Raw genomic sequence first — 20,530 nt, forward strand, 5'->3', positions numbered from 1 at the left:
GATGATGATGTTGATGATGATGTATACACACACATATACACTTTCTTATCACACACAAACAACCGCACATATACAAACACATGCATATCCATATAAATGAAGGGGATGTGTGCATGAAAGTCGCACTTATGCACTGGACACAGTCTTACATTCATATACATACATATACACATATATACACATGCACACACATATACATATACTCACATGCATACACATTCACACAATTAAAAAAGAAAAGGAAAAAAATGAAAAATATATAAAAAATAAATAAGTAAAAGATTAAAAAATTAAACACCTAATGAATTATAAACATCTAATTATTAGAGACAAAAATTAAGAAAGCCATTTCTATTCCTTTTTACAAATATATAATTCTGTACCAAGGACTTTCTACTTGTTATTCTAATATATGTGTGGGTGGGTGTGTGTGTGTGTTTGTGTGTATCATCATCATCATCATCATCATCATCATCATTCAACATCCACCTTCCATGCTGCTATGGGTGGGATGTTTTGACAAGAGCTGGACAGGCAGAAGCCTGCACCAGATTTCTGTAACTATTTTGGCAGTATTTTTATAGCTGGATGCCCTTCCTAACATCAACCACTCAGCAGAGTGGACTTAGCACTTTTTACATGGTACAACCACAGGCAAGGTCAGTTTTGACAAGGTTTTTTTTATGGCTGGATGCCCTTACACATGCCAACCACTTTACAGTGTGAATTGGGTGCTTTTAAGTGGCACCTGCACTGACAGGGTCACCAAGGACAGGACTGGGGAGTGGGAGGTAAGCTTAATGCATGAAGTGGAAATGTGAGGAAGAGAAGAGATGTAGTTTGGTTTGTTGTGGTAGAGTGTGCAAGAAATGTTCTTGTAAAGTGTGGGTGGGACACACACCACTTCATCTCACATCTTCCTGGATCTTCCTTGTCTGCGGGTACCATCTTCTTTCAGTGATTGGCACTTCTTTATGCCGCTGTCCTCATTCATATGTCCAAACCAACATAGTCATTTTCTCTCTTGCATTCTACATTTGATTCCTTTAATGCCCAACTTTTCTCTCAATACATTTGCACTTTGCTGTACATGCACACTGATGTTGCACATCCAGTGGAGCATACTACCTTCATTTCTCTCCAGCCTATGCATGTTTTCTTCATTCAGAGCCCAAATCTCACTGCCATGGAGCATAGCCATTCACACACAAGCATCATATAGTCTACCTTTCACTCTGAGAGAGAGTCATTTTGTTGCCAAAAGAGGTGATAGCTGTCTGAACTTCCTCTACCCAATTCTTATTCTAGAACAATACTTTCAGAGCATCCTCCACCATTGCTAATTTGGTTACCTAGGTAACAGAAACTATCTACAACCTCAAGAGAGCCTCCTGGACATTCGAAAGAATCTAAGTCCCATGTGCTCTTAGTGCTTATTGTTCTTGCACATCTGGTCACATACAATCTACCTGTGATTCCACTGCATCTCTTATGTATCCTTAGTCTTCACTGGGTGCAGTGAATGGAATTAACGTCCTAAAACCAACTTGGTACTACTTGTCTGTGAGTGACTCTGCTCCACTGTCATCCTCTCTGTGCCCCAACAACCATTTTTCTTACATTTCATCCCCTAACATCCACCACTTCTTTATCACCTAAGGGCAGAATAGGCACATAGTATATCCCTCTTGCTTTCTCCATTACCTTCCTTCACTCACTCCAACCCACTTCCACTATCTGTTGTCCCCACCAATAATCTCCTTTCTGTGCCATCTCTCCCCAGTGCTATTCTCACTTATCTTCTATCTCCCTCAATGCCCTCACATATCTACTGCAACTCACTGAGCCACTCCTATATTTCTCTCCATCAATTACAGCCCAAACACCCAGCCCAAACCTCTGTATCACCTAACTTATTCTCACCACCCCAACAGTTCCTCATGTCTGCTATTTTCTCTCTCACTCTCGCTCTCTTTACCTTATTCTCTGACTCATCCACTCTCTTTGTCCTTCTCTCCTTTCTTTTCTTTTCCATCAAGAGAATCCCTGTATCTCCTCTACAGTAAGACACCTGTCTCTATCCCTCTTTACTTTAATCTCTCATCAACTGGTACAACCACCTCCTTCAATACTACTTCCTCTTTTGAGTTGGGAGTTTTTGACTTGTAAATTACTTGGTAACATTGTTGATGCCGGAACCATGTAAAAAGCACCCAGTACACACTCTAAAGTGGCTGGAATTACGAAGGTCATCCAACTATAGAAATCAGGCCAAAACAGAAAATGGAGCCTAGTGCAGCTCTCATCTAAGCCAGCTCTGTCAAACCATCCAACTCATGGTAGCATGGAAAACAGATATTAAATGATGATGATATATATGCACACACACACACACACACGCACGCACGCACACACACACACACACACACACACACACACAAAAAAAAATTTGGAAAGATATAATAACTGAATTCTTGATGGAAATTATGCAAAAGTAAATATTATAACTGTAAAGGATATTTTCCTGTTCGCTCTAACTGGAGTAGGTATTGCTTATTTTTATGCTATAGGTATACAATTAGTAAAGGATATATTTAATTAAAATAGTTATCGGTTTTTAATCCTACAAGTATATTAATAGTTGATAAAATATACAATGAAATATTTACCTGGCTCCAAATTCAGAGCAGATCGTTTTTAGCCCATAATTATCATTTACCCTTGCACACACTGGTAAATACTTTGAACCATAAAGCTTTTCCACTGTTCCTGACAGAAGACTTCTACCACCAACTAATTTATATAGTGGTTTTTTGCCTATATTAATAAAGAAAAATACAGATTAAAATATTGATTAGTTTACATAATGGATGAATCACTCTGTAAAGATGAGGTGATAAATCAATTAGCTCAACTGACATGTATTCCTGGAATGTATGAATAACACTGTTGATGAACTTAGGATTTATATTCAGAGATATAGATATAGTAAGAAGAAGCTTGTGCAAGCAATATTTTCCCAATTACAACAGCTTTCAGAAAACTCGATGATCTAAGTGGATTCCTTTTTGGTTAATAACTAGTAGACATACACTCCATAACAACAGCAGAGAAGTACAATAAGGAGTGGAATCTTCTCCCAAAAGATTTCACATGATCAATCACATACATTTATTTTATGATCTCATGCAGCCTTGTTGCACCACCAAATTTAGCAAGATAATTTCTATATAGATTTTGTCATAAAATTAATCAGCTTTATTTTTTTGGAAGGCTTACTTACTATTACCCCTAAGGTCTTTGGAAATTGCATGCATAGCTGCTCAGATAGGTATTATCTCAGGTTTATATAACAAAGGGCAAACTACAGAGTAATTTCAAAGTTACATAACATTAGGGTGGTGTCCTGATACCCACATAGTGTTTTTTTACCTATTACTTCATTCTTATTTGATTCTTACTAAAGAATCTACTATAAAGATACAAAAATATGGTCTATGAAGTCAAAAGGTCACTAATTTAACATAGCAAAGACCAAATAATAAGAATCAGCAGATATAAGAACTAGGGACAAATGAAAAACAGTCTTGTTCAGAGAGAAGTCTGTTCTAGAATATTGAGCAAGACCATTTTTTTTATATTTATCAAAGGTGAAACAATGTGTTGGGGAAAATGCAGCAGGATTTTAAACATTAAGTGTATAAGAGCAATAAGTGTTGTACAAGTTGTTCAAGAGCACTTGTTAAAGGAAATCAAGGAATTCATTGGATGGATTGCCATATTTAGTAGATATTTTCTGCTTACAAGATAACATAATTGATAAAGAAGGTATTTAGGCTGTTATATTCTAGAGCATGAAAGGGTTGGAAGTTGTTAAAGAAATTTTACTTCTGCTGGCAACAAATTATGTATCTCTCTATTTTAAAAGTAGATTCTTGAAGCCTGAGTAAGAAATGCAATGATGCATAGAAGAACATCACGTACCCTGGATGTGAAAGATCTGATGAGTTTTGAGAAGACTATGTTGAGTATGATTTCATTGATATGCAATGCTAAGTAGCATGAAATACTGGGCAGAAGTGAACTTATAATACAACTGAGAATTAGATGCATCAGCTGCTGTGTACAGGGTACCACCCTGGTTTTGACAAGTAATAGACATGGTTGATACATGCTGGATAAAAGCAATGCTAAGAATGGATGATGATGATGATGATGATGATGATGATGATGATGGTGATGAGGGTTATTGTTTTTGTTAAATGTTCTTGCCTTCACTAAAAAAATATTTTAACAAAGTATTTATTCTGAATCAACGCTATTCAACAAAATCAAATATACATATATATATGTGTGTGTGTGTGTGTGTGTGTGTATATATATGTAATTTACCAATGCAATCTTTTTCATCTTCTCCATTAGGACAATTTTGTATGCCATCACATTTTGCAGTGAAAGGATAACATGTAAAGTCGTTATTACATGGATACCAGTCCTTTCCACAACCTTTTAAATGAAAAAGAAACAAAACAATGAATACTATTGGAATAATGAAATTATATTTATTTATTTTATCAAGCAATGAAGACAACTATTAACAATAATATTCTCCCGCCATTACCATGAATCTCTCTCTCTCACTCATACACTCATTATCTGTCTGTCTGTCTCTCTTTTTCTCTCTTCAGTGTAACTTCTACAGACCAGATCCACTAGACACCTAATATCTTATGTCACTCACCAGTGGGATCTTGCTTTACAGAAGTTCAATGAATTGGTTTTGTCTTTGACTCTCTTCCCTATATAAATCTATAACCCATTGCCATTACACCTAACATTGTCCACTCTTATGCAGATGCAGTAACCATTTATTTCTCCCTGAAATTCTCAAATCACCCATCATCCACATATCAACCATATGTCATGCCTTTACTGATTTAAATATTTTGCACAGGAGTTCCCTATCTGTAGCATGCATCCATGTGCATGCTCGAACATGCGTGCGTGTTTTCTTGAATGTAAAAGTTTGTGTCCTTGTGTGTATAATTTTCTTATTGTCTTTCTTCCATTAGAGAAGTTTCTTTTCTATATTGGGAAGAAACAAATTTCTTGTTTTGAGGGTTCTGGGGACCAGAAATACTCTCTTTACTCTTTTACTCTCTTTTACTTGTTTCAGTCATTTTGACTGCAGCCATGCTGGAGCACCGCCTTTAGTCGAGCAAATCGACCCCGGGACTTATTCTTTGTAAGCCTAGTACTTATTTTATTGGTCTCTTTTGACGAACTGCTAAGTGACGGGGGTCATAAACACACCAACATCGGTTGTCAAGCAATGCTAGGGGGACAAACACAGACACACACACACACACACACATATATATATATATATATATACATATATATGACGGGCTTCTTTCGGTTTCCGTCTACCAAATCCACTCACAAGGCTTTGGTCGGCCCGAGGCTATAGTAGAAGACACTTGCCAAAGATGCCACGCAGACTGAACCCGGAACCATGTGGTTGGTAAGCAAGCTACTTACCATACAGCCACTCCTACGCCTATGTACAGAATTTTTTTTTTTCGAACAAAGAAACTTTTCTATAAAAATATAAAATAAAAGCATTTTATCATCACAAGATCATACAGGCAAACTCACTTTGAATTTTCAGTATTATAAAGATATGTGATGGCACTTTTTCATGTCTGAACATCATGAGAAAGGGTGGCAAGTCCTTAAATGTCTGTGCAAACCAATCCTTGAACAACACGCTTTGGTGTGCTTTGGGCAAATATACAGGCTTTTGTTAGATGGGGGTCCTGATGATGACTTCTATGCTGTTTCTCATATGTTGGAGTTGCTTGCAGAGATCATTGCTTGCAGAGATCTGGATGTAATTTTTCTTCACCTTCCTCTGTGCTGCAACTCCTGAGTAAGCTGGTGTTTCAACTGGTCTGTGAAATATTTCTAGGGGTCTCCTCCATCTCTTTTCCCCAGACCTTTGAATACAGGTCTTTAGTATTATGAATTTTTCCCTGCATGACACATGTCTACCCACCTGAGCTGTCTGGACAGTAGCAATGGTTTCAATGCTTGGGACTGATAAAGTACAATGGTGACCTGTTGGAGTCCTTCCCCATTGAGAACAGTGAAACAGAGTTCTGTTCTGGTGCTGACTCTCTTTCCAATCTTCTTCAGCATGATGCTGTGGAAGGCCAAGGAAGACTTGCATGAGGGCATCTACATCCATTTCCATACTGACAGCCTGCACAACAACTCTGAAAGCACTCATCCTTGACCTTCAGTTTGCAGAGGATTGCACCCTTCTTTTGGGTGGCCCTCCAGATAGTTCTGCCAAGCTTTGAAGTGTAGTTCCAGGAACTGTCATATGCTACATACTATTGTAAATCAGTATTGAAGGACATTCCCCTAACACAGCCAAATGCTTCATCTACCTGGGGAGTGTCATTTTAAATTACAAAACCTGTAAAAAGGACATTGAGAACCATATCCTTTGGATGTCTGCATAAGCATGTCTTGTAAAGATAGGTCTTACTGACACACATATCAATTATTGAGCATGTACTATAGATGCTGTAAGTTACAAACCCAACCTGAAACAATGCCGGTATTCAAATATAGAACACCTTAGTAAGATTACAGTTCAAACTAATCAGATCATTGTTTTTAAGTTGACATATAAAGAAAATTTTAAATAAACATAACTTAATTTAGGTAGGAGACAATTCTTTAATAATAATACCATTGGTTGGAAAAATAAAGCAGGTATTCAGATTTGCCTTACTGTAACTATAATCAGTCTTCATATAGTAAAAATTGAAGTTTATAAATGGTGGAGTATAAAGACTTTCCAAATGAATACTCAAGCTGTTACAAGTTTGTGGATGTATGCATTTGCCACAACTTCCTATTCTTGTTACCTGAAATTATATTAAGGAAAGTAAAAAAGAACTGTCTTACCTTTGTGTAAACATCTTCCTGGGATTAATGAAACACTGTCAAGTGCCACTGCTCCAGACTTGTTATTTCCATCTGAGTATTCCAAGTAAATGCCATGACTTCCACCGGGCAGTGTAATATTGACGCCTCTCCACATATCATGATCAAATTTAGAAAGGCTCAATAGTAAAGTTTCATTGTCATAAACTGATACCTTACCATCTCCAAAAAACGTGTAATAAAAGTTAAGACAGAAAGTGTCTTCAATGGTTATATTAGGGAATAATAGATAGCTTTCTTCACTGGAATTTGACATTACATAATGACCTGCAACAATAAAATGTTTTATTTTGAATAGATGCCATCATCAGGAATCAAGGCTTGTATGGATTGTATGAAAAAGCTTACAGAATATAACTTTGTTAATAAAATAAGGTTTATTTTGCTGTATCAAAGACAGCTTGTGTAATATCAGAGGTTACCCAAAGTTATATTCTAATAGAATAGAAATTATGCCATTATTTTTCATTAAATTTGTAAATGTTAATTGAATTGAGAATGTGTTTGTAGTAATAACAATGAATATTGGATTAAGATATTGCTGCATGAAAATATCAATCAATGGGTAGAAATAACTAGGAGAAATCTAATAGAGACTAGGAGAGAAATAGTCGAACTATAACTGTGATCCTTAATCTTCTATGGGCATGTTTGATACTTGCTATCATGGAGAAATACATTTTATAACAACAAGGAATTTAAATATTAAAAAAATACTTCACCACTAAATCTTCTTTCTGAATGATCAAGTTTTGGTCTTTCACCAGAAAATCCTGTATGCAAGAACCAATATTTTTCTGGGAAACTTTTAAAACCACACATATTTTGATCTTCAAAATCACAACTGAAGTATTTTGCTGAAATTCAGAATAAGTGAAGATAAGTAAATGATCAAATAATAACATTAAATGATTAGCAACAATAATAATATTATTGATATTTCAGAATAAGAGCAGCTAATGATATATTCATTTCTACTCTAGGCACAAGGCCCAAACTTTTTGGGGAGGGGGCCAATCAATTAGATCAATCCCAGTACACAAAGTCAACCTTGGTGGAATTTGAACTCAGAGCCTAAAGCCAAATGAAATATCACTAAGCATTTTACCCAGTGTGCTAACGTTTCTGCCAGCTTGCTACCTTGCAGCTAATGGTATATTATTGAAGTTAGTTTTGAAGTGTCAGCATCAAATTTTGTCTTGTAGTTTCACATTTCATTAATAATTTAGATCAAAAGTCCTGCAGAAACCAGCGTTTCTGCATCAGTTATTACTGCTTCCATGAGATATAATAAAATTTTTAAAGATATGCATATATAACTGCAATGAAACATTGCTTTTTATAAAAGATGTTTGCATTTATGATTGCTTATATCAATAATCTAATGCAATCAAACACAGTTTTCTACAACATCTTTTATACTTTTGAATGAAAATTTTTTTAAGATTACGATAAAGGCTAAGTTCCATTTTCATTCACTACCTTTCAGTACTTTCTAAGGGTTCATAAACAGTTCTGGACAGGACAATTCCAAACAAAGACAATTTGGTGCAAAGACAAACAAAATTGAACAATGGAGTTAAACAGTCTATAGAGACACGAAATCTACATTACTTTACTGTAATGTATACAAAATTTTACATAGACCTATCTCTCTTTCTCTCTCTCTCTCTCCCTTTCTCTCTCTCTCTCCTTTCTCTCTCTCTCCCTTTCTCTCTCCTTTTTTCACTCCCTTTCTCACTACCTCTCTTCCATTCTCTCTCCCTCTCACACACACACATGCACACATTCTCCAGAGCATGAAGTACATGCTCTGGAGAATGTACTACATAGATAGGTGAACCTATCAACCATGTGTAGTTTTGTCCATTTTTATTGACATAAAATTCAGCTGGCAAAATAAGTAGTACCTGTAATTCAAAGGGCCTGCCTTGTTACATTCTGTCATGCTGAATCTCCCTGAGAATTACATCAAGGGTACACATCTCTGTGGTGTGGTCAACCACTTGTATGTTAATTTCATGAACAGTTTGTTCCATTGAACAAATCGACTAGAACACTCATCATCATTACTGATGAAGAACCAGGCCTTACTATTAATACCAATATGGTAACAGATATATTCAACAACTAGCTCAGAGAGCTTGAGTTGAAATCTTTCCAAGGCCTAGTGTGCTTTTAATCTTCAACAAGTTTGAGCGGTGAGATTGATATTATTAATTGTTCCCTAGTGCAAAATCTGTGTGAAATAATATACTAAAAATCTTATCTATGTATCATGAAACAAATAATGGATAGTACTTTTTAGCCAACTTTTGGCTTATCATTCTTAAACAAAGAGAAAACTTTATAATCACACATAATCACATATAACCATATAACAACATGCACACACACACACACACACACACACACACACACACACACACACACACACACACACACACACACACATGTATACAGTTTAAGTGGAAATTTATTAAAGAACATACAGGTAGATAAAAATTTGCACAAAATACTTTCCTAAACTTGCACATATACACACATATATACATACATGCGCTTGCAAAAACATTCATTCTCAAATTCAAATATGTATGTGTATATGTGTGTGTATGTATGTATGTATGTATGTATGTATGTATGTATGTACGTATGCACGGCTCATATAGTGAATGGGAAAGCTTAATCTGCAATGTTTGTAGTCGTGGATGCTTATCAAGAGCAGGGCTCATTACCCACCAATGGAGCTGCAAATGCAAAATAGAAGTTAGTCCTAGAGCGCACAATGTTCCTGAATGTCGGCAATGGTCTTCCTCGGTCACGAGTGGACGGCCATCATGTATGTATGTATATGCATACATATGTATGCGTGCATGTATGTATATATGTACATACACTCATTAAAAGATGTACAGAAACTAACACATAAACAAAAGATATTTTGAAGACTGACTATCTGTTTTAAAAATAATAGTTATTCCTCATTTGAAATATTGAATATTGAATTTTTACTTACAGCAATTTTTTTCATCACTACCATCATTGCAATTCCAATGATTGTTACATAGATATCTTTTATTGAGACATTTTGAATTGTCTAAACACTTAAAGGTATTCTTTGGGCAATCTGTAAAATAAATAATAAAAATCGCCAATGAAATGTCAAAATAAGTGAGCTGAGTCATTATTAAGATTTTGTGAACTATTAACCTCATCTTTAGAGAATACATTTATACTGTATTTACTATGTCTACACTATGTTTCAATTGATGAGAGAAGATTTTAGTGAGTATGAGGCTATGATATGATTAACATGTAAATAATCAAAAGCAATTACAAGTTGAGAAGAAAGAATTACCTTCATCACTGTTTATTAACAACATTAAACATTTATACATATATATATATATATATATATATATATATACAATGTACAATTTGCGGTATTTTTGTATGTTATGTGTGTGAATTAAGCATTAACAAAATTGCCAAAAGATAAGAAGTGAGAAATTTCATACAAACATAGGACATACCCTCTGGTTACAACAATAATAACCGAGAGAGAGAGAGAGAGAGAGAGAGAGAGAGAGAGAGAGAGAGAGAGAGAGAGCGAGAGAGAGAGTGAGTGAGAGAGAGAGAGAGTTGAGGAATGAGAAACATCTTATTAAAAGTTGCCCTCAAGATTCTGAGGCTTCTGATGGAATCAAGATAAACTCGATAGAGAGCTGAATTCCTGGGTTTTATAAGATCACTAAAGTGTTCTAGAATATTCCATGAGACCAATGAAATTCTCACTTTATCTGTCATCATTAATCAAAAACTGATGTCAAAGATGAATGGCTAGAAAAACTGTCAGTAGGTGTTATAATAGATTTTAAGGATATGACTAAAATTAAGTCTGGTCAATATTGCTATACATAGTAATGTTAACTGAAGTTAATTGTAGAAACACATCCTAATATATATTAATAATATTTACCTGATTTTAACATTTAAGCTTAAAACTTCAGGCTTGAATTTGAAGTAGGTTATCTTCTACAGATGATTTGCTTTCAGAAGTTGATCAGAATTTAAAAATTCATTTAGCATAATGTTAAGGCTAAGTGCCATGCTTAAAATTAAAATATTTGAAGCCATATTTTAGCTTACTTTGCAAACAATACAGTATAAATAAATAGTATATATTATATGGAACACAATGTAAATCAGAATTCCTGAAATCTATACTATAATGGAGAAAGCTGCTTATTAATTAGGTATGTAACAATTACTAAAAGAACTAAAAGAAAGCAATTATTAAAGGATTGACCATCTGAAAATATTTTTATGAATTCATGTTCTAAGAATTTCCTATAATTTCTATTTCTCAAGATCATTGAATTTTTTTAAACTCCTATTTCTCGCAAATTTAAATATTCATTTCATTTACTGTGTATAATTCTTCACAGATTTAAATATTCATTGCATTCACTGCAGAGTATTCCATTTTCATTTGCATAGTCTCTCACTTTCTCTTTTAAGTTTTCATTCGCTATTTGGAAAACTGATAGTTTAATAAATTAATGTATATGTAATGCAGAAACATTATTTATTGCGTGAACATTTTAAAAAATACCTGTATAATTTTTTAAACGTGGGACAGCTGTGAGAAGAGCCTAGAAAGTTGGGTAATTACTATTACAAGACGAAGAGGAAAAAGAAGTTACCAACAAGCACTCGAAACTTGCATGTTATTCACAGTTTCCAAACATTCTATACCACTAAGCCATTATATACACAAACAAGTTGCATGAGCGATTTCAAAAGGGATACACACGAACATAGATACACATACACACAAATGAAAGATAATGAATGTGTGTGTGTGTGCTCACTGACAAAACTTTGTGCTGCATCACTTTTGTGAAGTTTTGTCAGTGAACACGTCGCAGTTTCAAAGCAATGAAAATATTTTGACACAAATGAAATTTATTGTTTTTTTCTATTCTAGGCACAAGGCCCGAAATTTTTGGAGAGGGGGCCAGTCAATTAGATCAACCACAGTATGCAACTGGTACTTAATTTATCAGCACCGAAAAGATGAAAGGCAAAGTCAGCCTCAGCAAAATTTGAACTCAAAACGTAAAGACTGACAAAATACCGCTAAGCATTTCACCCGGCACGTTAACGCTTCTGCTCACTCTCCACCTTGATGTATTTTTTCTACTCTAGGCACAAGGCCCGCAATTTTGGGGGTAAGAGGCCAGTCGATTAGATCGACCCCAGTACATAACTGGTACTTAATTTATCGACTCCGAAAGGATGTAAGGTAAAGTTGACCTTGGTAAGTGAAATTTTAATGTTGAAGTGAAACATTAAGTTGAAGTTAGTGATACTACTTAAATACAGGTTTTACGTAGAAAACATTTTAAATGTATGCTGTGTGGATGTGTAATGACACCCTAACCCTTAAAACTACCCCTCCCCTTCATATCATTACGTAGATGCATCAGAACCTCTGTATTTAAGTAGTGCCGTGAAACTAACGGTTTTTGTGTTCTTGAATGGCTTACAAACATCTGCACTGCAATTGTTTTTGTTTCAACACATGATCTCAGATCAAGTCACTTGCTATACAAGTACATCTCCGTAATTTTTTTAAATCACTGTAGATAAATGCCAGTAATGAACTTCTCAGGCTCTCCAATATTTTAATTTCTAAACAGAAACAATTGGGGCAGAGTGAAGTTGCAAAAAATTCATAATTTCTCAAATTTTCTTTTTTATAGCATATAAATGTATTTATGGGGGAAAATATTAAAAAACATCAATATATTCAAGAGTGATAAAGAAACAAGGAGGGTTGCCTCTGGATGTGCTAGAAACAACAGCTAAATCGCCCTTTAATCACTTACTTTTCACTCTGAAAATATTAACAATTTTTAAAAATATTTTTACCGAAAATGCTCTTCCAATGGTTTTGATACTCAAGTATCTGTAATTAAAAGCAATATCTTTAACCAAATCTCTTTTGGTATTGATTAAGTTTGACACAAATTAAATGCCCTAATATTTGCATCACATATCCAGCTATATAAGCATATTTGTATTTTGAAATATGAGTATGGTATCAGTTCTGGTCATACATATTAAACTAGTTATGATCACCATATAACAAATAGGAAATCATCAAAACAAACATTGCATAGTTTGAAACTGCTCACTACTGTCTGGTGTATTTCTCACATCTCAGTATATGTTAGTACCTAAACATTTAGTAGAAACATATGGTATCTGTTTACCTTCCACATATTTGTTGTTTTTGTTTAACTTCAGTTCTGATTGAGCAAATCTATGATGAAAGCTGTTCTGACTGTGATCATTGATCAAAATTAGGAAAATAAAAATCATACGATGAAAAATTAAAATAAGATAAAATTAATTACTAACTTAATTCAGGACAGGTTCCTTCAAAAACTGTAACATTATTAATTGTCAGACCTGCAGACCCAACATCTGCTATGAATTCAAGAAAACCTTTCCCTGCAGGAAACTGGAGTTGTCCTTCATAAGATCCATACTTGTGGTTAAAAAATAATTCATTCCAAGTTTGACGAAGTAAAATCCCAGTTGTAACATTCCATTGATTCCAAATAACTGAGAAATTTCCAGTTAAATCAGAATCTGAAATATACTGGAATTTCACACATGAATCTGCCAATGTTTCGATGGGTGATAGCATTTTCCCTTTTGTTCCTATAATCTTCATACTACCTGTAAATTAAAGAATATTAACAGAAATATTAGCAGAATTACTGAATTGCAAAGCAAACAATTGAATGGGTGAAAAGTTAGAGTTTCTATCTTTTCTTCAAAAATAAGTCAGTATTTGTTGAAACATTAGCAAATAAATTTACTGTTTCTTCCAACAAATAAAAATTTCCAAATTCCAAACAGAAAGTTAAAGATATAAGAAACATATGTTTTCCTTCCATAAAGTTTTTTCATCAAATGGACTGCTACTTATTTTAGCTTTCTCCAACAATAAGCAGTTGAACAACAAATGTTACTTCGCATAGGATTCTATCTTAGATGGGATGCTGTTCTTTAAAGTGAATTCATCCATGCAGTTCAATAAATCAGTTATACAAATCGGTTTTCCAAAGCAGCTATTAATGGATTGCATTCCTTTGCCACTCATATAGTTTGTTGAATTTGGTCATTGTGAATTAGCCATATTAGTTACAATGGTATGTCATTGTGCTGGTGACAAAATACATGTTGCCAAGCTCTTAACTTTACACATTCTATCAACTCAATCATTTGTACTATTGAGAACATCAAGAAGAGAGTTCTAGCAAAATATGTGCAAAGAACAAAATATGTGATGATATAAATGATCTAGTACCAAGTGATAACAGGGTAATGCCATAGTAGGATGGTGAGAGGGGATGTTATGCTAAGAGAAGTAAAGCTAATTTAGGAGGAATGAACAGGTTGAAGGAAGTGATACTTGAGAAGTTAGCAATTAGTGATGGGGAAACCAAAAGCTAAGAATGAATGGATGTTGTGTCTGTTCCAACAAATTAGGGTTTCAGTAGTTTAATTAAGCAGATGAGGATTCCATTAACACCTGCAACATTAATATAATATTCAAGCAAGTTAAGTGTAATGCTGCATGATGATGATACTCAGGAGGTCTGGATCAACCAGAAGCTAAGACACAGTGTACCCCATAGAGAGAGTGAACCTGGGGTCTTATAACTGAGAATCAAACTTCTGATACAGTTGGCCATGTATCCCTAAAATCCAGATAGGGATAGCAGAAAATACTATAGGCATTAAGCATTATCTAGAAAATTAGATAATGGGTGGAGTACATGAGTGAAACAGAAAGAATAAGAAAAAAAATAATAAAATGAGAAGAGAGAGAGTCAGGAGGAGAATTTAAAAAACAATACTTATACTGAAAGGTAAATGGCGACTATACTTACCAGAAACATCAAACGGTGATGCATGTTTATTCAATTCATGTTGCCATCCATTTAGAATTTCATAACCACAATAGTATTTTGATTTGAAAGTACAGGCAATTGAGGAACCTAGTAAGGAAAGAGAAAATGCAAATTGAATCAATCCTCATCATCATCCCTACCACTATCACCAGCACTAGCACCACCACTTCCACTATCTATATTATTGTCCTCATTATCATTTTTATCATCATTAACACCAATATATCATCATCACCTTCATCTTCAATACTATCATGAATATGATTATTACCATTTTGTCAGTATTTTCACTATCATTGTTAATATCATCAGGAACATCTTCATTGAAATTATTATCAAAAGCACATCATAGCTATTGTCAGTAGTAGACAATGACTGCAACTTTTGCCACTCAGACTACCAGATCACGTGATTTAGGCCTGATTTGACCTTTTCAATGATAGACACCAAATACGTGGAAGTAGCAGCGATTGTTTACCACTGATAATAACCATGATGTGCTTTCATGCACCATATAACCACATAAGAGTTTTCTCTCTTGATAAATACTACAGTATTTGTGTGTTCTAACACAACATCCACTTTTAAATGGTGAATATTTTACTTTGGTACTAATACTGCTTCTGTTGCTATATTTTTTTTTTTATAAGCCTACTGGCCTTTTGCGACATCAGTGCCTATTTTGGCTTTGTATTTCTATGTATATTGCTAGCATAGCAGTCACTGCTATTTCCAGCTGCATGGTGTCTACCAGTGAAAAGGCCAGATCAAGTCAAAATCATGTGATTTGATAGTCTAAATAGCAGAAGTAGAGGTAAGTGTCTCCTGTTGCTGCTTGTGATAGCTATGAGGTGCTCTTACACACAGTATAACCACATGAGAGTTTTCTCTCTTGGTAAATATTGCAGTATTTGTTGGTAGCTTCAATAAATGTTGATACAATGAAGGATAAGACCGATGAGAATACTGAAATACTAGTACAGAAGCATATAGACGTGTGCAGTGTGCAAGAATTAAGATGGAGAGGAGCCTCAGCTAGATTTCTCACAGATAACATAAGGTACAAATCTTTTTATAGGTAGCAAATTTTGATGGGTGATGTAGTCATATTTTGGCATAAAAATTAGTAACCTAGTTAGTCAGAGTGCATGAAAGGATAATTAAGTTTATACTGATCTCATGAAAATCAATAGTTACATGTATTTCTGCTTACACCCCACACTTTGGGTTGGCAGATGAACAGAATGACCAAATTTATGTGGTATTTTACAGACTTTTTACATAAGGAATGACAGGGACTATATTATTGTGGCTAGTGAATTCAATGGGCACGTTGGGCTGCATCTGGATAGATTCCAGTGGAGTCATGAAGATTATGGCTTCGAGCTAGAAATGAGCAGGAAACCAGGATGCTGGAGTTTTGTGAAGCAAAGGAGTTGATGATCTACCACACTAACTTCAGGAAACCAGGCACTCACCTGATCACTTATCATTGCAGTGGGCACACAAATCAGATTGACTGCATTCTCATCAGATAACAAGAAAAACAAATGTTTGTAAAGGCAAAGACGTTCCCAAGTGAAGAATGTACAACCCGACATAGGTTAGTGATTATTGATTTCAGACATTGAGCTAAAAGGATTCAAATAAACAAACTAACTTGGAAAAAAAGTAAATAGCTCATAATCAGTAACAATCAGAAATTTAGAGACATTCTAATTGAAGCATCTCACAAAAAGGAGGAGTTAGATACAGTGACCAACAGGAAGTTCCTATTGGGAAAACTACAATGGACTACAGAACAAATCTGTGACTGGTACAAAGTTCTGGCCAGACTGAGATAGATGTGCTGGTGACACAAAGAAGTAGACATAACTGTCAGAACATTTAGCTAAAAGTAAGTCATCATATTTGGCATTAGTTCCTCATTTTGTGATCTGGTGGTCTCGGGGGGGGGGGGGGATTGACTAATGGCTTGTGAAAGCTATACGAGCTATGTACAGAAGTGTTGCCAATAAAGTCAGAATTCACAGCAAATACAGCTCCAAACTGTGAGTTCACCAGGGCTCGCATCATAGTCCTCCAGGTTATAAAAGAGGAATTTAAGGTTGAGCTGGTCTTGGGAATTACTATATGCTGATGATCAAGTTTTCAGAGTGGGATAGCTGTTGAATTTTTTTAAATTCCAGATGTGGAAGCAAAATCAGGGTCAAAAGGCCTTAAAGTTAATTTAGTAAAGACCAACATTTTAGTAAATTGAAAATAAAGATAGGTCTTTACGCCCATTAGGTAAATGCTCTGTTTGATATGTATAAATGGTGTTTATAGAAATTCTGTACAGTGTGTCCAGTGCAAGTTATGGACATACAAGAAGTGCAGTGGGATCACTGGAAGTTAACAGATAAGTAGCATATTTCCTACAGAACTAGCATATTTATATTGCAGAAGAATGCCTGCAAACTTACCTGAAAAGTTTTTTTCATTCTCAAATAGCAGAGGATACCAACTCTGCTAACTTCATAAATTGTTCTTTGATACACTTGTCAAAAATTATGATTTTGTAAGCATTTGTCCCTGGGAATAGCCTCCAATTTTGTTATCTACTTTTTATCCAGCTTCACACTGCACATACTTGGCAGATCCTTTCTAAAACTATCCCCATTCTACAAAACTTACCAGCATGCCTGTCTATATGATAAGTGCAAAAGTATCTACAGCCCCCTTCAAATCTATAGGGCTGTAAGTCTTGATAAAGTATTTTCCAAACAATGCTACTGAGAACGAAATACTTTAATTTCTCTCTCTTTCTCTCTCTCTCTCTCTCTCTCTCTCTCTCTCTCTCTCTCTCTCTCTCCACTCTCACTGTTGTTTGAAATAAATCCTAATCTTCAAAAACATGCTAAAGTGGGTCCTATTTCTAAGAAGTGCAATCTTTCTGACTGTCAACTACCATTGTATATTACTCGCTTTTAGCATCTTAAAAGTCATGATGACAACAATTAGAAACCTTTTCCATCACTTTAAATTCCTTTTCCTCCATAGTGACCACAGCTTTTATACAGACATATCTATTGAAGATTTACTCTCCCATATTATAAACCAAGGGGACCTTGCCTTTGAGAAATTACTACAGAATGCCCCCAATAACTATTAATTACAAAACTCAGATGGCACCCACAACAGAGTATTGTCTCCATATCTAGCTGTTGTTAGACCCATAGACATCCTAGACTACATCCAAGAAAAAAAGGTTACTCCACAGAGTCACATGAAATGATTTCTTTACTTTATCTGACTTGCAGACATGCCGTTCCTTTTCTATACCTTCTCTACTTCTTTTACAGTGGCCTCTGGTCCCATATCATATTAAGTTCAGCATTAACCACTATTTCTGATCCCTCCGCTCCAGAATAGTATTCTTGAATTCCCTCTCTGCACTTCTCTTTTCTGCAGCGATCAAATTGCAAATATTAAAAAAAAAATGGTAACTATGTCAATACCATGGTCTTAGAGGTGAAGGTTATGGGCTCAGCCCTTTCCACCAAACCAATAAAGAATATAAATAAATTTAATGAAATGTCTGACCAAGAATGAAGCCTGGGTGTTCTGAAGAACTTACCATTTGTGCAATGGCATTTGCCACATTAATTATATATTGGTTTAAAATTTTGGCATGAGACCAGCAATTTCAGGGGAAGGATTAAGTTGATTACATCAACCCCAGTGATCGACAGGTACTTATTTTACTGATCACTAAAGAATGAAAGACAAAGTTAACCTTAATGAGATTTGAATGCCTCTAAGCATTTTTCCTGGCATAGTAATGATTCTGCTAGCTCCCTGCCTTATACATTAGTTATATATTGAAAGGAAAATAGCTAAACCTGGGTTTGAAATCTAGTTTATGGACTTTGTTGAGTAAAAATTTCCCATTTTCTGCTCTAAGGAATTTGGTAATAGACTAGTGAATAGAAACATCAGTGTTGTTTAATAAATAGTATAGTATGTTCTATGTTAAAGCTGCCAACAGGATAGAGTTTCAGATGGTTTATAAATAGATACAACAGAGTGTAATGATTTGAGTGAAAAATTGGGTATATGAGATGTCAGATGTAGTCTGCAACAGAGAAGACAACACTGGTATGGCCATGTAATGCATATGAATGATGATAGTTGTAAGAGGTGCTAATTTCTAATTGTGGGGGGAACTTGTGGAAGACATGAGATGAAGTGGCAAGAAAGGATCTTCAGATGTGGGCCTCACAGAAGGGATGACAGATGACTAAGACTTCCAGTGATTTGCTGTGCTTGAAAAGATATATCAAGCTAAGTAAAGTTGAAGTTGTCCTTCCATACAAGCTTGTCCCCTGCATCTCTCTAGCTGAGCGTTCCCAATCTTGAGGGCTTGTGGATGCTGGTACCATGTAAAAAACACCCATAGTGATGCTGTGTAAACACACCCAGTACACTCTGAAAAGTAGTTGGTGTTAGAAAGACATCGAACTGTAGAAAGACATCAAGCTGTAGGAACCGTGCCAAGACAGACATGGAGTCTGGGTAGCTCTTCAGCCAGCCAACTCCATACCAGCAGGGAAAACAGACATTAGATGATGATGATGATGATGATGATGATGATGATGATGATGATGATGATGATGGTGATGATGATGATGATGATGATGATGATGATGATGGTGATGATGATGATAATAGCCATGATGATGATGATGATGATGATGATGATGATGATAGCCATGATGAATATAATGGACAAAATAAACACTTACTGCAATTCATTTCATCACTACCATCACTACAATCATTGATTCTGTCGCATACTTTAGATTCACTATAACAATAATTATTTTTACACTTTCTAGTTCCAATTGGACACTCTGGAATAATGAAAATATAAAGTTTAATATTTCAAAAAGACATAAATAAATGTAAATACTTAAAGTATAAATTTGTTGATGTATCACTTGACTGTTTCTGTTTTCTTAGAAGCAATACAATAAATTCAGGAAACATTTGTTGTAATTAGTTAAGAATCTCATGTAACAAAATATATTTGTCCTCCCCACCTCTCTCTCTCTCTCTCCCTCTCTCGTTTTCACTCACTCTCTCATTCTCTCTGATGGTAAAATCACATGTATAACATTCCTAAGACTTCTCTCCAAAGAATTCCTTTTTATAGCCACAATGCACTTTGTCCCCAACCAGATCGTGCCTCTCAAAGAAGATTCACATTAGAATAATGCACACAAGTTTAGAATGCTGTTGCCACATACACATTTGGAGGGCCATAGATGGGCTTGATAGCACTGTACAGTATCTTGGAGTTGTTGGTGTCAGTGCAGAACTGCACTTCTTCAACTTCATGCTGTCGCCATTAATCTTGCATACTGTGAAGCTTCCTCAGGGGTTTGGCTTGACAGTCCCTCTATCTATCACACCATGTGGATTAGTTTGGCTGATTCTGATAATCATGTAAACTTTTCTCTTATAATCTA

The 20,530-nt window shown here is 35.2% G+C and overlaps 1 protein-coding gene across 2 annotated transcripts in view; it reads right to left on the reverse strand.

Annotated features, from left to right (window-relative positions):
* Nucleotides 1-20,530, reverse strand: part of LOC106884080 (MAM and LDL-receptor class A domain-containing protein 2) — a 139,662-nt gene that overhangs the window by 28,233 nt on the left and 90,899 nt on the right. For both annotated transcript variants that reach the window (XM_052966613.2, XM_014935299.3), the window contains exons 19-26: nucleotides 19,805-19,912; nucleotides 14,997-15,104; nucleotides 13,453-13,776; nucleotides 10,040-10,150; nucleotides 7,743-7,877; nucleotides 6,982-7,287; nucleotides 4,393-4,506; nucleotides 2,670-2,817 (exon numbers count right to left, since the gene is read on the reverse strand). In XM_052966613.2, coding sequence (XP_052822573.2) covers nucleotides 2,670-2,817; nucleotides 4,393-4,506; nucleotides 6,982-7,287; nucleotides 7,743-7,877; nucleotides 10,040-10,150; nucleotides 13,453-13,776; nucleotides 14,997-15,104; nucleotides 19,805-19,912 — 1,354 coding nt within the window. The remainder of the gene's footprint in view (nucleotides 1-2,669; nucleotides 2,818-4,392; nucleotides 4,507-6,981; nucleotides 7,288-7,742; nucleotides 7,878-10,039; nucleotides 10,151-13,452; nucleotides 13,777-14,996; nucleotides 15,105-19,804; nucleotides 19,913-20,530) is intronic.

This window comes from Octopus bimaculoides, chromosome 3 (genome assembly GCF_046866305.1).
Source record: "Octopus bimaculoides isolate indiv1 chromosome 3, ASM4686630v1, whole genome shotgun sequence".
Classification (NCBI taxonomy): Eukaryota; Metazoa; Mollusca; class Cephalopoda; order Octopoda; family Octopodidae; genus Octopus; species Octopus bimaculoides.